Below are 19,052 nucleotides of genomic sequence, written 5' to 3' on the forward strand. Positions count from 1 at the left end.
TGAGAATTGAAAACTGGAAGCAGTCTTTTAACGCTGGTGGCGGTGAATGGAAAATGATATGTGGTCTGGGTCCTCCGGGAGGTTTTTTTTTCTTTCTTTGACCATATAATAAATTTGCAATTTAAAGATTTAATGGTATAATTACAGAAGAGAGCGACATTTAAGAACTAAAAACATAAAATACAAAACTCAATAAGATATAAAAATTAAAATAAAATAAAATCAAAATAATAAAATCGAACCGATAATAACACGCAGAGTTAAACTATAGAAATTCAAGAAAAAATTATAAACAGACAGCCAAAATGATTCAAATTCTAAACAGAAATCGAGGCAAACAAATGAAACCCTCGATCGAGGGTGCGCCTTTTATCTCCCTCTATCTTTCTGTCTTCCTTCCTTATGAGCTTTGATTTTTAGGAGGTTTACTTAGTACAAGCTTGTATATAGTTGCAGGAGTGACTCAGTCAGCTGGTCCAAATTCCAAGTGCGAGAGGTCCCCTCCGCAATAGTTTTGGCATGCTAACAATGCATTCAAAAGCAAAAAGTGTTCACTCCTTTTTTGTTTTTTCCGTTTACCCCACCTCCTGATTTGAAATTAATTTGAACAAGTCTAGTTGTATAGTTAAGCTAAATAAATTAAATCAATACTATCAATGCAGCAAACCTTTTACATATAAATTTATCAATATTTATTTTTTTAACATTACAATAACTAAACATTAAAAATAAAAAAAATATTTGTTGAATAAAATATTTTTTATATATAAATTATTTTATGTAAATAAATTAAAAAAAATGATTAAATTACAGTGAAGTGGATTGATTTAATTTGATAAGATATAGATATAATAATGTCATTCAAAAGGAGGAGGAGAAGAAAATAGGGTAGCTAGTCGCTGGGAGGTGGTGGGTTAGTGGGAGTGGGAGTGGCTGGGTGGTTAAGCTGTGTTGATGGTTACAGTTTTTCAAAGGTAGTGAGTGGGAAGGCTGCTACTTCTTCACGCAATTAGCCCACTCTTTGCATTCACACCTCCCTACCGTAATCCTTCCTAATTTTCATTCTCCATGCTAACTTCCTATTTGCCCCCTCACTCTCACTTTTTTTTACCCAAAATGCCCTTTTCTTATCAAGTGATTTGAATAATCTTTACTCGTATATGTACACCATCTCCAAAGCAGAAAAAAGCATAACAGTGGAGCTTGGAAAATCATGCACTTGTTTTGGAGGCTTTCTGTATTGGGGAAGGTTTTTTTTTTGATAAATAATTCAAAATTTTATCATTAATTAGCTATTAGATACCAGGTACTTGCAATTGCTAAAAATGTCAAAACAAAATTCAAAAGAAGATCCTACAAAACTCAAACAAATTAAGGCTCATCTACTTAACCAATTAGAATATTATAATCCAAATGTACACTTAAAATCGTATTTCTATAATTATATTTTTATTTTTTAATTGCTATTAAAGTAAATTATACTGCTAGCCTCATTTAACTGAAATAACTTAGATAAAAAAAAATTAAAATTACAAAAAAATTAATTACATCAAGATCATCTTCATAATATAATTAAGATCATGACAAAAAGATGAGAAAGACAAAAATAGCGATCATACTAGACTTTTGATCCCATGATTTCCCATGTAATAAAAACAATATTATATATTGATAAATAATGATCAGCTCACCTCTTCCGCAACCAATAATATAAAACCTAATTCTTATAAAAATAAAATAAAATATTATATCTGTAGACCATAAAAAATATAAAAATAAAAAGGCCTTCTTGGTAATTTGACGACTCTTGTAACATTTCAACCATTAATAGCCAATTCACACGTCGCCTTGTCGTTGAACCCAACTTCCTCCCGTCTCAAACTTCCAAATTCAAAGACCTATTTCTATCTCAACTATGACTCTACAAATACCCATATATAAATACATGTATGTTTAACTCAAATACGCACTCCACCGATTTCTAGCTATTTTCAGGTTTCTATATTACCTCTCTGTTCCATCTCACCCAAAAACCCACCTCTCTTTTCTATCTCATATACAAAGATATGGCTTCGATTTACAGAAAGCAAACCATCAAGGTCTCAATATCCATAATCGATGCAGTGCCGTTGTACTTTGCCATATTCATACTAGGCCTAATATTGTTGGCGTCTATTAGAGAGAGTTCTTCCACGAGTGAGCCTGTTAAAGGGAACCTGCTTCTGGGCCGACCTTGCGATGAAATATACGTCGTTGGAGAAGGGGAGACCCTGCACACCATCAGCGACAAGTGTGGCGACCCGTTTATCGTTGAGCATAACCCGCATATACATGACCCAGATGATGTTTTCCCCGGACTTGTGATCAAGATCACTCCTTCCAAGCCGAGGAAGTTGTCGAGGTAGTTTACGGAACAGAACTGGATATGCTCGGTTCATGTATATATACATCGGACACCAAAGATAAAAACTTTGCCATGGTTAGTTAGAGTGGACATGTTCTTCCTTAAGATGGATAGGCCGTTTTAAGTTTTCGTCTGGGATATATTTAGGTTACTGTTTGATCAGAGAAGTTGAGGTCTTTAATTTTGTTTTGTAATTACTTTAGTTTCTTGTGGGATACTTACCTCTACCAGTTTGTAGAGGAAGGAGAATAAATATCCCCTAGAGAATCTCAACTCTTTTTCAGTTGCTTGAACTTTTCCTTATTTTGGGGTTTTAGCCATACATGTGTTTATGCTATAGTTCGTACATGATTTTTTGGTCTTTCGTCCAAACATAAAAAGTCACAAAGTCTCAAAAGATGCAGAATTCCTGTTTCATGAAGCTTGTCTTGTTCCTCAGCATTAAAGCTTTTGGAATTAAGTGAAAGTTTAATTTATTTTATAGTTTGCTTCTTATTCTCTGTTTTGAGCTTATACAATGCTTTTCTTATAACAAAAAAAAAAAAAAAAGAGCCAAATTTCTATAATTAATTTGATATGGATTTTTTTTTTCATTATGACATTGTAGTATTTAGGATTCTGAAACAAGAAGGAAAAGTGAGATAATTAATCACAAACAAAAAATAATGCAGGCAGTTGCAGTTTAGAAAGAACAGAAACTGTATAACTTGTCTAGTTCAACTGTTGCAGTGGTGATGAAAACTAGAGCTTGTTGTAAATGATTTGGACTTTCATGTCTTTGCATTTACGGTTCTTAAATGCACCTCCAATTAAATATTATATTAGGTTTTCTTCCTTTTATAATTGTTTATTAAAAAAATTAAGATAACTAATTTAATACTCCATCCCCTGTAGTCATTTCAATAAATTTTCAACTTTTAATTTAATTTTACAAAAATAAATTATTTTATTTTCCTTCGTTATATAGCAATGCTTGAACTTAAATATTTATTCGTGTTCAAATTCAATAAAATTTCAATTATAATTCTTTCTAGTGGATGTTCTAAAAAATTAATCTAATTAAGGGTATTAGTAGGAAATGTGATGGTTAGTTAAAAGAAATTTTAAATCAGATAGAGTTGGTTCAGAAATTGAATTTCTACGGTGGCCAAGCCAATCCATGGGATGGTGGTGGTGGCCGGACGGCATATCCCTTTTCACTTATCCAATTAAGCAACGGTGTAGAGTCTCATCAGAGAAAAGACACTACCACGTATGTAGGGTCTTCCGTCTTCCTCCCCATTTGGGATTAAAGCTTGCATTCATTATACATCACAACCATAATAAGAAAAATATATTATGACTGCACAAAGATACCCTCATTATTGAGAAAAATATTATTTCCTGCAATAATTGTTTTTAGATTTTTTTATAAATATAAATATCCATTTTGAATTCAAATTAAATTATATTTACATTTATCAATTCAAAAAAGTGTTAAAACATTTATGTTAGTAGCAGTTTATATATTTTGACTATTATTATTTGTTAATATTTTTAATATAAATTAAATTATAAATTTTAAGTGTGGAAGTGAAAAATCAATAAAAGCATGTATTTTTTATACTTTAACCATTTAATAAATTTTCTATTAAATGATTTATTAATTGCTAATGCTAATTAATACTCCTTTAATATAATACAATTTAGTAAACTTGAAGTGTGAATAATTTAATTTTAAGTGAATTAAAATTATCACGTGCGTAAAATTGATCTAATTTTTTAATTAAAGGAGTGAAATGATGATAAACTAAGATGCATATAAAATGTGAGAATCAAAATAATAAAACACAGAACATTAAATTTACTTTTATTTTTACATAATTTAGAAAAATATAATTGATAAAGATAAAAGTGATAACATTTTTTTAATATAAATTAATTTATATTATTTCATTTAAAAATTAATATTTTTTAAAGCCATCTTAATAAAAAGACAATTTCTAAAGGTTGACACAAGGGACATGAACATTGGAATTAATTAATGTAATGGAGGATAGGTTGCTGTTGACCCGTATCATCACAAGAAATCAAGAATCGTTAAATGGTGAAGGGCAGCCTTTCACATCCATCCACGTGTTATACAGTGTCATATGAATAACTAGGTATGGTATCATCTGTAACTCACCTGCCTCATCATTTCAATTGGTCCATGTTTCTCAAATCCTAACAACGAATCTTTATAGAATATGATATAAAATAAAATAAATTATTTAAATAATGTTATATCTTACTAGAAAATATCATGAATTTCAATATAAAATATAATTTATTAAATTTTAACTGATTGAAGATATAAAATAATTGATAAATCCTGGTGTAGTTAAGAACTTTTCGTAGTCAAGTCATTGGAGATTAGTCATTGTTGAAATATGGGCCGGAGAATATGGATCAACAATATAAATGGGTCTTCTCTTACAATTTCATTGGTTCACTGTTGTGGCCTGTAGTAAAGATTTTCATATTAGGATTGCATTCTATTTAAAAAATTAATTTAAAATTTTCTAAATATAATTAAGATTTAAGATTTAAGAATGAAGAAGAAGGGTCTGATTAATTTATTATTATAGTTGCTTTTTCCAGGCAAATTTACGTTATTTTCACACATCATGCATGCGTTTGAAGTTGAAGGAAACTGGATCTTTATATGTAAATTTATGTTGTTGAACTAAAAAGAATAATATGCATCTTTTTCATGGCATAGTGGACATCTTTGCACCCAAAGAAATCACAGCCACTTAGATCACGAGCTTCTTTCGAGTATATTTAAGGCAACTTTGTAGTTGGATTTGTAATAGATTTAGGATTTGTATTAAGGTTGGAGGCATGGGTTTGCTTTCTTGGAAATTTATTAGAATCCTTCTTTCTGGGATTTTCTTGTTTCATGGCTTTTGTCACCCTCTTCCACAGATAGGTATGGATTTGTCTTGATATTTGCTTTCTCTCTCTCTCCTCGCTCTCTTACACTTGTTTTTTGTGTCTATATATCTTTTGCAGCTTCAGAATTACATTACACATTTGTTCACGAAGCAACCTCCGCACCAGCAGTGTTGTACTATGACTACATCATCGTCGGTGGTGGAACTTCAGGGTGTCCATTAGCTGCAACTCTCTCTGAGAATGCAACTGTTCTAGTCCTTGAAAGAGGAGGCTCCCCCTATGGCAATACTAACATAACCAACATCGGAAACTTCGTTGCCTCAATTTCTGACACGTCTCCCAATTCCCCTTCCCAATCCTTTATCTCCGAGGATGGAGTATACAACACTCGTGCGCGTGTTCTTGGCGGTGGAAGCTCCCTGAACGCCGGATTTTATACTCACGCCAGCGCTGATTTTGTGAAGGAATCTGGATGGAGTGAAAAATTGGCTAATGCGTCTTATGAATGGATTGAGAAGAAGGTTGTGTTTGAGCCAACAATGTTACAATGGCAATCAGCAGTGAGGAATGGGTTGATAGAAGCAGGAGTATCTCCTTATAATGGTTTTACTTATGATCATGTTTCTGGAACTAAAATTGGAGGCTCAATCTTTGATGCGGATGGTCACAGGCACACTGCTGCTGATCTGCTGGAGTATGCTAAGCCAAGAAATATTCTGGTCTACTTGCACGCCACTGTGCTCAAGATCTTGTTTACAGGAAAAGGTAAAACACATGCTCACAATCTTAGCAAATCTATATTCCAATAACTCCTAATTGCGAATACAGGGAGACCATGGGCAAGACCAAGAGCTTATGGGGTGACCTTTGAAGATGATTCGGGGACAAGGCACACGGCATTCTTGAATAGGAACTTATGGAGCGAGATAATCTTGTCGGCTGGAGCAATAGGAAGCCCACAACTGCTAATGCTAAGTGGTATTGGACCTGCTTATCATCTTCGAGCCCATGGCATTCCTGTTGTGCTCGACCATCCCATGGTGGGCCAAGGAATGGCTGATAACCCAATGAATCTTCTGTTTGTTCCCTCCCCTGTCCCTGTTGAGGTCTCTCTCATTCAAGTTGTGGGCATCACTCAATTTGGTAGCTTCATCGAAACAGCCAGTGGTTTGACATTTGCTTACTCTTGGGCTCAAGGATTCGTTAGGGATTATGAATTGTCCTTAAATAAGGTATTTACTCACCCACCAAAAACACTACTGGTGTTTGAAATTGGTCCTTGGAGAAATTTTGGCCCACAAACTCATGCGTCGTTACTAAGTAATTTAATTGCGTTTAATGTGTTTGATAATTTTATTAAACTAACAAATGGCGTGATTTATGACATATTTAGACAGGCCAACAATCCATACTGACTCCAGAAGCTATGGCAAGAGCTGTTGAAACCGTGAATTCCCTTGTGAACGCAACATTAAAAGGCGGAATTATTCTAGAGAAGGTGACGGGTCCACGTTCCACAGGCGATCTGAAGCTCAGGACCACAAATCCAAACGACAACCCATCAGTGAAATTCAACTACTTCAAAGACCCAGAAGATTTGAAGAAGTGTGTACAAGGCATGAAAACCATTATCAATATAATAAACACAAAGGCATTTTCAAAATTTCGATACAAACATGTACCAGTGCAAGCTCTGATTAGCTTAATGGCAAACCTACCAGTGAACTTGAGACCACGGCATTCTACTACAACAATTTCCTTGGAACAATTTTGCATAGACACAGTGATGACCATATGGCATTATCACGGAGGTTGCCAAGTTGGGAAGGTTATTGATCGAAAGTACAGAGTTCGTGGGGTTGATGGACTAAGGGTTATTGATAGCTCTACTTTTCTTGGCTCGCCTGGGACTAATCCTCAAGCTACCGTTATGATGCTGGGAAGGTAATCCATTAATATATCATCTTTATACAGAAGAGGCTAAAAGAAAAGACGTGCTCATATAAATTATTAATTTTCAGTATACTTAATTTATAAAGTGGTGATGCAGATACATGGGGAGGATGATGATGCGTGAGAGAATTACTAAGTGGAAGGCTTATTGAGCATCATTGTGAGTCGATGTTAAGTTGTATATAGTATCGGAATACAGTGAATTTAATTACTTCAATTTTTGTAGTAAGTTTGCTTTTCTGTTATTTGGTAGAGAAAGCTGCCAAAATTTAATACATTTCAATATAGCATTGTTCAAGTTATTTTTACAACTAAAGCCCCTTCAATTTTAGGCTTCTATTATATTAAATTATAATTAACTTTTAACTTGAATTTTATATAACCTTGATTTTATATGAGAAATAATTTAATAATAAAATCTTTAGATGAAAAAAATTATTTAAAAATAGTATAATTCATATTTAGTTTGTTATGTGACAAGGGGACCTAAACTAATTTTATACTATTTTGATGCAGTACTTTTTCTCTCTTCAGCTATTTCCTTCTTTTCTTTATTAATTTCATAATGTTTTAGTGCTAGACCCTTTCTTTTTCTCCAAAAAGAAAAAAATTAAAGGAGATTTACTTTAAAAAATTTATTAATTTATTTTTATTTTAAAATTATTCAGTGAAAACGTTAATTTATTTTGTAAATTAAATTATTTAATTTTTTTATCAAATAAAATTATCAATCAACTTATTTTAAGGTTAATAACATGAATAATTAAAATTATAAAGAAAAAATAATATATATAATAAAATTATATGAACTAAATACTATTATTATTTAAAATAATTATTTTTTTTATAAAAAAATAAAATACATTTTAATTGAATAATTTTAAAATAAAAAATAGCTAATAAATTTTTAAAAAATATAGGATCTCCCTTCTTTAAATTATATCAACTAGAATTTAGAAAGCAGGCGGCTCCATCAGATGAGGCTAACTGATAGATATGGATGGGTTTCGTTCGCTTGCAAATGGAAGCTTTTCATATTTCCTTTACTATAAGGATGACGAAGCCCATACATAAACTTTTAACTAGAATTCAATAACGCAATTTCTTCAAGTAAATAAATAAAGAAAAGAAATTTAATAACGACAATGTGATACATTTTCTACAAAATGAAACAGATTCACACATTTATAAAGTGGATAATCGTATTTAATCGGTTTAAGTATAACTAATTTGTATATGAAATATGACAAATGTGGATATTATATAAATAAATTCAGAACCGTTAGAAAGGTGTTCAATTGAAAAACAATGTGAATTTAAATTTGTAGTTTAACAAAAAGTCACAAACTATCAGAGTTTCAGTTTTAGCTGATTTGTCTCTCGCAAATTTGTGAAGCTCAATGCAACAATGGAAGAAGCTTTCACAGCAGAATTCAAATGTGCATTAGTACAAATCTTAGAAGTATCATGTTCTACCCCAATTCCCCCATCCTCTTGTAATTTTGTTAAAAAAGCAAAACAAAGCACATGCATGGAGCCTTTTGAGGAGTTGTTACCTCTGTTTTTGTGGTTTTTGCTTTTTTTATTTTATTTTATTTTATTTTTTATCTAATTTATTGCTTGTGCTTTTGGGAGACACAAGTCTCAATCCTTCTTTGTACAGCTCCGGTGGAGAGTATAGATGGCAATCTTAGCTGGTGGTTCGTTGGATACCAGAGTGAATCCAGAAGGTGCGAGTGAGTCACGGAAGAACACATCACCTCCACCCTTTTCTAAAATCTTTGAATTTGTTGCCTACTCCCTAGGCTCGATCATCGCTTCCTCTGTGCACAAATGGTATTTCTTTGTGGCTAACTGGCTACGGGTGAAAAATCTTTTCTTCTGAGTTTGAGAGCTTTGCTGGTTTTGTTGTTCTTCAATCGATAGTACCAAGGGGTTTGCACATGCAATCCTGCGTTTGTTTTCTCCTCCCATCGTCTTCGGCCAGTCCCCAGCAAGAAGAGCGGCGTGAGAGAGGAATCCAATTTCTTGGATTCGGGTTACTCGGTTACAGTCTAAGGTTTTCTGTTTTTGGGCTTAATCTTGCAGGGCTGTATTGATATTTTTTAAGCCTGATGTAATTTGCTAAACTGGGCTTGTTGGCCTTGTATGTTTGACTTGCTAATGATATCTTTTACTTTTTGATAACAAAAAAAAAAAAAAAATTACTTTGATTATTTTTTCTCTAATGTAGAGAGAAAATAATGAAATTTCAAATTAAAATTATATTTATACCCTTTAATTTTTTTTAACTTTATATAACTTTATATACAAATAAAGGGTAGCTTAATAATTTCAAAAAAACAATAATATTTTTTCACTCGTTTTCTCTTTTTAAAAGAAAAAAATAAATTTATTTTCCTTTTCCCTTTTCTATCAATCCAAACATGATGAATAAAAATAAAGAATAGAAAATAAAAACTATTTTACTTTCTCCCTTGTAAACCATCCAAACTCTCTAAATCAATGTTACGCCATAATCAACGATTATTAGCCAAATTAAAATATTAGAATTATTATTATGAGATTCAAGTTTTCAGAAAATTTATTAGTAAAATCATTCTTATATTTTGTGAAACCAAATCTTTTAATTTTTTAATAAAAATAATTATTAATCAACTTATTTTAACTTTAGTCAAAGGAATTAAATAATATGTATAATTAAAATTATAGAAATTAAATACTATAAATATTCAAGATAAGCTAATATTTTTTTATATAAAATGACTAAAAAGTTAAATTTTATAAAATATATAGATATTTGAGTGATTTTCAAATAATGATGAACTATTGAATTTAAACTCAGGATTTAATAGTAGTTTACGCTATAATATCCAAGGATAGTCCTCGGATAGAATTGTTCCTTTGATAAATATTGAGGATCTGGACTTGGCATTCCAAGTTTTGTATAAGAAAAGCACAAAACCACTTTTGAAGAGACTTAGAGCAGGCAATACAACCAACCTTAGTAATGATTACAGGACCACACATGGCACCCCTATAAATAGGCACTCACCAAGCGCTGGAGTGGGGCTTTTTGTTACCTGGAAATCAAATGCCTTAAACCGGAAGCAAATTTGAAGGAAGCTTTCAGGGTCATTATCGGTAAGAATGGGTTTTGTCGTCCGCTTACATATGTTGCTTTGAACATTTGCCGGATACCCAACTATTTGAAACAGAGATTTAGGCATTAACAATAGGCATGACCACCAAAGAATTTTGTACTTGTTGTCCATATAAGGCTAAACCTATAAATCCATATGATCAATGATGTAATGCGGGAAAGAACTAATTCCCTAGAGAAAAAAAAAAGGTGTGTGCATCTATAAGCTATGCTACTTGGATTCAGTCAATAGGGTATGCAAAATTTCTTAGATTTTAACGTACCTACATCCATTATCCAAATATCCTTCATCCCAAAACCAAAGTGTTGAATGACTCTCCAAAAGGGAAAAAAAAAAAAAAAAAAGAAGCTCAAATGCTTCCAGTTGCCATTTGCCAATGTCAAATTATTACTTACTTTTCTCCTTGTTTTTTTCCTCCTAAAGGAAAGGTGCAGCCATTACGGGTGCTCTCTATATAGAATTCGCTTTTGATGTGTCTATTTAACTTAATTTCTATCAAGCAAATTATCAACAGTTTTACCCATGAAAGATGCATTGTGCTAATTGTTCACTAAAATATCATATAACAAGGTCAACTGCATGAAACATGCTAGACATATAATCATTTTTATAGTCTGACCTGTTCAACATGTCCCTGTGGAGCGTGAGAGGCACCCCGTCCCCATCCCGTTTACAACCAAGTGATTACTGCGAATAGATTATAATACAGATGCTTCAAATAAACTTACCACCGCTAGCGGATTGAAAGAAACAAAGAAACCAGATATAGAATATCAAAAATGTTGAGGAGTGCAAAAAAAAAAAATGCAGTGACCTTACATAAAAGAAACCTCCCAGTCATGCCTCAATTGCCGCTGCCTCAGCCCTCAACTTGGCTTTCCTGAGCCCCAGAAACAAAGGGGCAAGACCAGAAGCACAATAGCAACATGTCGCCAGAACTTTGCAGAGACAGCTGCTTCCTCTGTCTTCGCAAACCCCGAGTCTCTCCCATCTTTGCAAGAAACATTTGCTGAATTCTCCAAAGCTTATCCACAATATAATGAAACCTGTCAAGTTGATCAAATTTGAGAACAGGAATACTATCATATCTCACTCTCCCACCGTACCTTCCTTGATTATATTGGGCATCGGTCTCTTCTCCTATTCCCAGCTACAAAAACATGACTCCAGAAAACAAATTGTCTCTTCTTCTCCACATTCACCTCCTCAAATTTCACATTTTCTCTTATTCAGTGTCTCCTACAAGATGGGAAATCTGAAGACACAGCTACTTCACGGTGGCCAAGAATCAGAATTAGAGTCTGCAGTAAGGAGACGGATCATGAGTTTTCTAAATATACCTGAAAATGATTATTGTATGGTTTTCACTGCCAGAAGAACATCAGCTTTCAAACTTGTAGCAGAATCTTACCCTTTCCAATATAGTCAGAAGCTTCTGACTGTTATGACTATGAAAGTGAAGCAGTAGAAACCATGATTAACTGTTCTAAGAAAAAAGGAGGCGAAGTCATGTCAGCCGAGTTCTCATGGCCTAGGCTCAGGATTGATTCAGCAAACTTAAGGAAGATGGTAATGAGGAACAGAAAAAAGAACATGAAGAGAGGACTATTTGTCTTTCCTCTTCATTCTAGAGTGACTGGAGCCAGATATCCTTATTTGTGATTGAGTATCCTCAGGAGAATGGCTGCATATCTTGATTGATGCTTGTGCATTGGGACCAAAAGGCATGGACAGCTTTGGCCTCCCTCTCATTCGCCCAGACTTCCTCATTTGTTCCTTCTACAAGATTTTTGGGGAAAACCCATCTGGATTTGGATGCCTCTACTGTTCCCCTCTTGGCAGAATCAACCATTACTGGAATGGTAAGTCTTGTCCCAGCAAAGAAGCTGTTTGGTTCCTGGACAATTCTTCTGGTACTGATAAAGAACTTGAAAAGATGTATAAATTTGTTTTAGAAGATGAATTAGATACATCAAACTCTTTTTCAGGTCCAATGCCCGTCCCAAAGATATATTTTGGAGAACTGGAACAAGGAGAAACCTCCGAGTCCCAAACCAAAGTAAAAACTGGAAAAAAGAAAGCATCAGAAACCTCTGAGACTGAAACAGCAAGAACAGCTGCAGAACAGGAAGTACCAGAAACTCCAGCCTCCAAGTCTCAAACCATAGTAGCATCTGCAAGACGAAAAGAACCAGAAACTTCAGAAATTATTGACTAAGAAAACCTGCTAAAGTAATCGAACAAGAAACTTCAAAAACCAGTACTGGGACCACAGAGGTCGAATGCAAGGGATTGGATCAAATTGATTTATTGGGACTGACACAGATCAGTAACAGGGCAAGGTGCCTGATCAATAGGCTGGTGAATGCTTTAATGAAGCTCAAGCATCCAAATATGGAGGAAATCCCTGACATTAGAATATATGGGTCAAAGATAAAGTTTGATAGGGGACCTGCATTGGCATTCAATGTGTTTGATTGGAAAGGAGAAAAAGTTGAGGCTCCTCTCATACAAAAGGTCGCTGATCGAAGCAACATATCTCTCAGCTGCAGGTTCTTGCACCACATCTCATTCTCATATAAGTATGAAGAAGAAAAGGCAACAGTTCTTGAGAGAAGAACATATGGAGCAAAAGGAAGATTAACCAAAAAGAGTAAAGAAAAAGCCAATATGGGTATAGCAGTAGTTAAGAAAGAGGTAGGCCTTATTGTTCTTTCATATGATAAATTCAAGACCTTGCATTAAGTGCACAATCTTATGTATATCATTTTTCGTTTCAATCCCAGTAGCATACTTTGCACTTGCACTTTAGCAGAAGAAAAACAGTGGATGAGAAGTGGAAATCTAGTACACAATACCAAGAAACATGAATATACTTCCAGGCCAGCTGCTCAAGTAAAACCGTTGGTTGTTTAATTTCCCTGCATTAGACCAAAACATCCATTAAGCACAATTTGACAAACAATGTATGTTTGACCTTGTTCACATCTTACCAACAATGTATCCTGAATTGCCAATGAGTTATCGAGTAAAACAAAATAGAAGAGAGGATGTTATATAGAAGAGAGGATGTATCCTGAAGGCAACAAAGCCAAAATTTTGTTATATATTTTAAATATACATATATATACATATAAACACTTCGATGAACACCCATATTTAAAAGAAAAATTACATGTTCAAATGAAATATATATATTATTTGCAAGAGAGAAATTTAAAAAGAAAAAGAAAAAAAGGATTTGTTGTTGTGCCACGTCTAGCAAAGAGAGAAGAGATGATGAGAAAGAGAAGGAAAAAAAGGAGAAGAGGAGAGAAAAATTAAAAAAAGAAGACATGCTACTATGCAATTACAGCAGGGAGAGAAGCGAGGAGAAAGAAGAAGAAGAAGAAGAAGAAGGGAGAAAGAGAGAAAGGAGGAGAGAAAGGAGGAGAGACATACCTTGTTAATGGTATTTGGAGCAAAAAAAAAAAGTAAGAAATTTGCATTTTAGCTGCTGTAGGAGTGTTATATGCTGTTTAAAAGAGATGAAGAGAGACTAGAATTTCTTTTTTATTATTTAAAAGCATTTTTTTTATAAAAAGGCTTTCTTTAGAGAGGCGTCGCCTTTGGAACCTCTTGCCTAGCGTCTTTGTGGACTAAGACGTTGCCTTTGTGTAGGCGCCTCGCCTCAGTCAAGTGAGGGGATGCCACCTCGTCTCGCCTCTCACCTTTTATCGCCTTTAACAACATTGCTTGAAATGACCCGTAAGCTGTCATCATCCAATTCAATTGTTGTTTCTTCTCAAATGTTCGAGCAAAATTCATTGTTGCAACTAAATTGGGAGAGTTTTGTAGTTCCACCTCAAGCCGAATAGTTTCAGACAATCCTGCAATAAAAAAGTCAATTGGTTGATTGGTTCAACCAATTGTCGCTCTTGCCGATAAGGATTGAAATTAGCGCTGATAATTTTCTACTGATCCAACTTGCTTCCAATTCACCAACTCCCCCACGAGATTGCTACTCAAAGGAGGACCAAATCACAAGTTGCAGTTCTCCTTGGACACTTGCCATTTCATTCCAGGTTCTTCCTGTTTAAGTCAGTAAAACCAAAATTGAGCCTCACCAGTAAAATAGAAGGCAGCTAGATTGGTTTTATATGCTTCAATCATTTATTGATTTTGAAAAAAATTGTTCACAGCGATGAAGCCATCCAAGTGGGTCGTTAGAGCCATCGAATGAGGGAAAATCAAGTTTCATATATCTAGTCATTCCTTCAACACTATCATTATTTGGTTAGACAAAACTTTATTGACTGCTCCTCGTTCCATCTTGGTTTTGGTTTGCTCCTCTATTGAAGGCGTGAATGAGCTCTGAAACTTGATGAGTCAAGTCGTTGATACCAAGTTGTTATGGTTCCGGATCACAGATCGCGTCATGGGATGATTGATAGGAAAGAAGCTCATTAGAGGGAGCTCTTAACACCTCAAGATTCAAAAGGGAGAGAGTCTCAATCTCATAATTTTTAGAATAAATCTGCTTATTTTATTGAATAAAATAAAAGCCTTTTATAGTTGTGCTCTAATACTTCTAATCAAAGTAGAAATCTAATACAAACAACTATTAGATCTAGAATAAGAGAACAAAAAATATGATAAAATAAGATAATGGAAAATTTGAAAAGAAACTACTAGATAAATAATATTTATTTATTATGGATTTAGGCTATCCATTATTCATAACAGACTGCCTCTCATAAATGTCGTCCTACCATAGATAATACCAGGTGTATTGACAATAGAGTCATTTCATGATCCTTTTTACTAAGACACTTTAGCAATACCTCCTTTGAATACTTCTTTGAATACTCAAATACCAGCTAGAAAAACTTAACACCCATTTACAATTAGTCTATCTAGCATAGACTTCAAAGCTCCATTCAAACTAAGACACCTCATTATGCATGACACCCTTGAACATGATTCAACAAGCTTAGCTTACAAAGAAACCTCAAGTGCAAAGTTAATCCTGCCTTTGTTCTTTCCTCATAGAATTGTTGCCTGAGGTGTAGTGTACAATAACTTAACAAAGCATTATTGAGCCACCCCTGCAATATGTCACGGTCCAAAGGTGTTGAGACCAAGGATCCCCACAATTCGTGGAAAGATTGACTTTCGGCAGCCCAAATGAGATTCAATGGGCTAATTATGCTGGCTGCAGGCTGAAAATGCTAATTGAGGCAGATTAGCCAGTAGGCAGGTGGAACGGGCCCGTGGGTGCTAGGGGTGACCGGCACAGTTGGAGAAAACAGGCAGGAGAATGGAAGCCTCCTACGCCAAAATAGCACTAGGGACAACCTTGTAACACTTTGTAAAGACTTTGTTGAGTTTTCTTGTATTATTTGCCTTGTAAAATTTTACCAAGTGTAATATAAAGTCTATTTCTCCAATTCTCTTCATTTCTTGCTAGTTTTCGCTAGTTTAGCTTCCTTCACACCCATAAAACTAGTTTAAGCCCTTTACAATCATTTGTTTGATTTCCGCTGCATATATTGAGAGTAAGACTTACTTAGTTCGACGGATTGAGCTAAGTATCACACAGTTTGAGTGCTTTTTGGGGTTGGACCGTTCAGGCCGTGACAAATAACATTAGTATTTGGTCAAACAAAAGAGGAAAAAAGTGAAATGGAGGAAAGAAAGTTGTATTCTTCTATTCTGACTGACTAATGTTACTGGAAAACATAATGGCAAGACAAAAACAAGTGACAGCACACTGTCTCGACAAAAGAGGGGGAAAAGATAGACCGGCCAACCAAGGAGAGAAGGGAGAGTGGGGCAATTACCAAAAAAATTCTTAGACAAAGAAACAAAAATTGACCTATCATACAAGTATTGGGAAGTTGTGATGCTGATGAACACATCTTTCTATTTGATTATGCAAATAAACAGAAATCTGAGACTACTCTACTAAGATAATAGTCTTCATACTGTCTCTAAATGGAATTTAAAAAGTATGTTATTTAAGAAGGCATGAAATTTAAAGCATATAGCAAAATTTGGGAACGTGAAACCCAAAAAAAATAAATTACATACATACATACACACATGCATATATATATATATATATGAAATCGATACTTACAAGAAATGTGTTTATGTTGTCAATAATAGTCCTGCAGATGCCCTTCAAGGAAGATTTGGTTGGTGAGGAACTTCAGCAATATCCAAGCCTCCTCATTTCGAGGATGGCTAATATCCCCAGCAAGAAACTCATGTGCCTTACCATCCACCTCTACAATACTCATTCCAGGGAACTTTTTAATTCCTTTCTTATTCATCAACCTCCTAACTTTAGTCACATCAGTCCATCTTTTGTTAGAAGCATATATATTAGAGAGGAGCACGTAAACCCCACTATCTTGAGACTCAAGTTCTATGAGGTGGTCTAGTATACGTCGAGAGATATCGGAAATTCCTTTAGCTTTGCAAGCACTAAGAAGAGCTCCCACTATAAGCACATCAGGTGGCATAGGCATACTTTTCACCAGATGTAAAGCTTCATCCAATAGTCCAGCCCTGCAAAGCAAATCTATCATGCACCCATAGTGTTCTAACCTTGGAGAAAGATTATACTGACAGTTTGTCATCTGACAAAAGTATTTACGCCCTTCATCTACCAAGCCAGAGTGGGAACAAGCTGTCAAAATGGCAAGAAATGTCACCTCATTTGGCGTCATGCCCATCCTTACCATTTCTTCAAAAAGTTTCTGTGCCTCGTAGCCACGTCCATGCATTGCCAGCCCATTTAGCAAAGCATTCCATGTAAATATATTCTTACTTGCCATTCCATTGAAGGTCTGAACTGCAATATCTATGCAGCCACATTTTGCATACATGTCAACCATAGCAGTTCCAATGTGAATATCCCATTTGATTGCCCTCCGTTCCATGTACTCATGTACCCATCTGCCATAATCAAGAACTCCAATGGCTGCGCAAGCTGAAAGCACACTGGTAAGTATAATCCTATCAGGCTGAACGCCTGAGTTTTGCATATCATAAAACAACTCCAACGAGTCCTTGGAACGTTTATATTGGACCAATCCGCTTATAATACTGGTCCAAGAAATTATATCTTTCTGAGGAAGCTCGTCAAATATTTGCTTGGCTTCATTCAAACACTCACACTTAACATACATATCTATGAGTGCATTACTGGCCTCCAAACATCCGTCTAAGGCACGCTTAAAAGTCAACCCATGAATTCCCTTCCCAACACTCAGATTTCTATTTCTCCCACAAGCAACTAACACGCTAACAAATGTTGCGACATTTGGCTCAACTTCCATCCTCAAAAACATAGTTACAGCCTCATCAAATAACCCTGCCCTCACATAACCGGAAATGATACTGGTCCAAGAGACCACATCTCTCACGAGCATCTCGTCAAACACTCTGCCAGCACCATCACAATCACCACAAACACCATGTAAATGAAGAAGTGAGTTTTGCACATAGATATCGTTCACAAGGCCCATCTTAGAAACAACCCCGTGAATCTGTCTTCCCTCTCCGATCCCCAGAAACTTTGAGCATGATTTCAGAACCGCAGGGAAAGTGTAAACATCGGGTAAAAACCCATTTCTCACTATCTGTCTATAACCCAAAATTGCTATTTGTGGCCTACTACTGTTAGCGTAGCAAGAAATCAAACTATTAAAAGGGAATGAGCTTATGCGCCAATCAAATTGTTTCAGAAAACCACAAGCGTAATGAACAAAATCACCAGATTTTCCAAAGAAGTCAACAACTCTGTTGACAACTAAGTCATTACGAACAATGCCTGAAGTAACTAATTGTGCATGGATCGTCTTGAAATATTTCAAGTTATTGCATCTAGAAATGCACTCCAAAAGAACTGATTTCGCGAGATATGGCCTAATCTTGCTCATATTAGCTGCACTTGCACTATTCCCATTTTCAGGAGAAAGCTATGTCAGTTGTTTGATATATACATGTAGATTCGCGATTGCTAGAAAGGCACAACTCCATGATTTCGTGAAACAGAGAGACTTAAACCAGTAAGGGAAGAGAAGCGATGAATTAGCATTAGCAGATAATGAGAACATGCGAGGAAGTGAAGCGTTTTCTCAAGCTTCATAACCTTGCTAGGGAAATGTAAGGTCTGAGAAGTGAGGAGACTGATTTGGTTGGTCCAGTTCGTATGAAGGGACAGAGGTTAAGTACACCCGCCAGACACCTCCTGAAAGCTCGAGTTTTCCCAAGGGCGTTCTCGCAAAGCGTTGGACTGTGCACACGGCAGTTGTCTTCTTTTTTTTTTTTCATTAACCTTTTTTTTTATATAATCTTTAAATAATATCCGTATTTAAAATTTATTTATCCAAATCAATAATATTAATTATTAAAATTATAAAAAATAAAAAAATAATCTAAAATCTCCCAAATTCAATTTAATAGATCTTTCAAATTCAATGTAATATATATACTAGCAGATTATATCTGCCAATTCTAAAACGACTTACTACTTAAACATGTAAATTTATATTTACAAATAAATATAACTATCGTTGTCTTGGCCCTCGTGATATGGCCTATCGATATGCCCTTTATGA

The 19,052-nt window shown here is 34.7% G+C and overlaps 4 protein-coding genes across 9 annotated transcripts; 3 read left to right on the forward strand and 1 right to left on the reverse strand.

The window, feature by feature from the left end:
- Positions 1-2,066: 2,066 nt before the first annotated feature.
- On the forward strand, positions 2,067-2,868 carry LOC110599780. The gene is made up of 2 exons (XM_021736351.1): positions 2,067-2,401; positions 2,844-2,868. Exons 1-2 carry the CDS (start codon positions 2,067-2,069, stop codon positions 2,866-2,868), a joined length of 360 nt encoding a protein of 119 aa, XP_021592043.1.
- Positions 2,869-5,226: 2,358 nt separating this feature from the next.
- Positions 5,227-7,600, forward strand: LOC110600439 (protein HOTHEAD). The gene is made up of 5 exons (XM_021737302.2): positions 5,227-5,336; positions 5,441-6,088; positions 6,152-6,555; positions 6,717-7,267; positions 7,374-7,600. The coding sequence occupies exons 1-5, from the start codon at positions 5,270-5,272 to the stop codon at positions 7,426-7,428; spliced, it is 1,725 nt and encodes a 574-aa protein (XP_021592994.1). The 5' UTR covers positions 5,227-5,269; the 3' UTR covers positions 7,429-7,600.
- A 2,534-nt stretch (positions 7,601-10,134) lies between these two features.
- Positions 10,135-18,756, reverse strand: LOC110630832 (pentatricopeptide repeat-containing protein At4g38010). Of its 6 annotated transcripts, XR_002490428.2 has the most exons (7): positions 16,562-18,756; positions 13,299-13,361; positions 11,852-12,614; positions 11,547-11,741; positions 11,260-11,464; positions 11,060-11,127; positions 10,135-10,481 (listed from the first exon to the last, which is right to left on the reverse strand). XR_002490428.2 is itself a non-coding variant. In XM_021778434.2 (2 exons), exon 1 carries the CDS (start codon positions 18,369-18,371, stop codon positions 16,581-16,583), a length of 1,791 nt encoding a protein of 596 aa, XP_021634126.1. In that variant the 5' UTR covers positions 18,372-18,756; the 3' UTR covers positions 13,645-14,897; positions 16,562-16,580. The 6 variants fall into 6 exon arrangements, 2 of the variants coding, with proteins under 2 accessions (XP_021634126.1, XP_021634125.1); XR_002490423.2 differs by having other exon boundaries at positions 11,260-11,741; XR_002490425.2 differs by having other exon boundaries at positions 11,255-11,741.
- On the forward strand, positions 11,245-13,252 carry LOC110630831. Its single transcript, XM_021778432.2, is given in 7 exon segments — positions 11,245-11,562; positions 11,564-11,879; positions 11,882-12,119; positions 12,121-12,258; positions 12,260-12,327; positions 12,330-12,701; positions 12,704-13,252. Coding segments are annotated over 7 exon segments (1,932 nt in total). The 3' UTR covers positions 13,186-13,252.
- Positions 18,757-19,052: the final 296 nt, after the last annotated feature.

The sequence above is a fragment of the Manihot esculenta genome, chromosome 14 (genome assembly GCF_001659605.2).
Source record: "Manihot esculenta cultivar AM560-2 chromosome 14, M.esculenta_v8, whole genome shotgun sequence".
Lineage (NCBI taxonomy): Eukaryota > Viridiplantae > Streptophyta > Magnoliopsida > Malpighiales > Euphorbiaceae > Manihot > Manihot esculenta.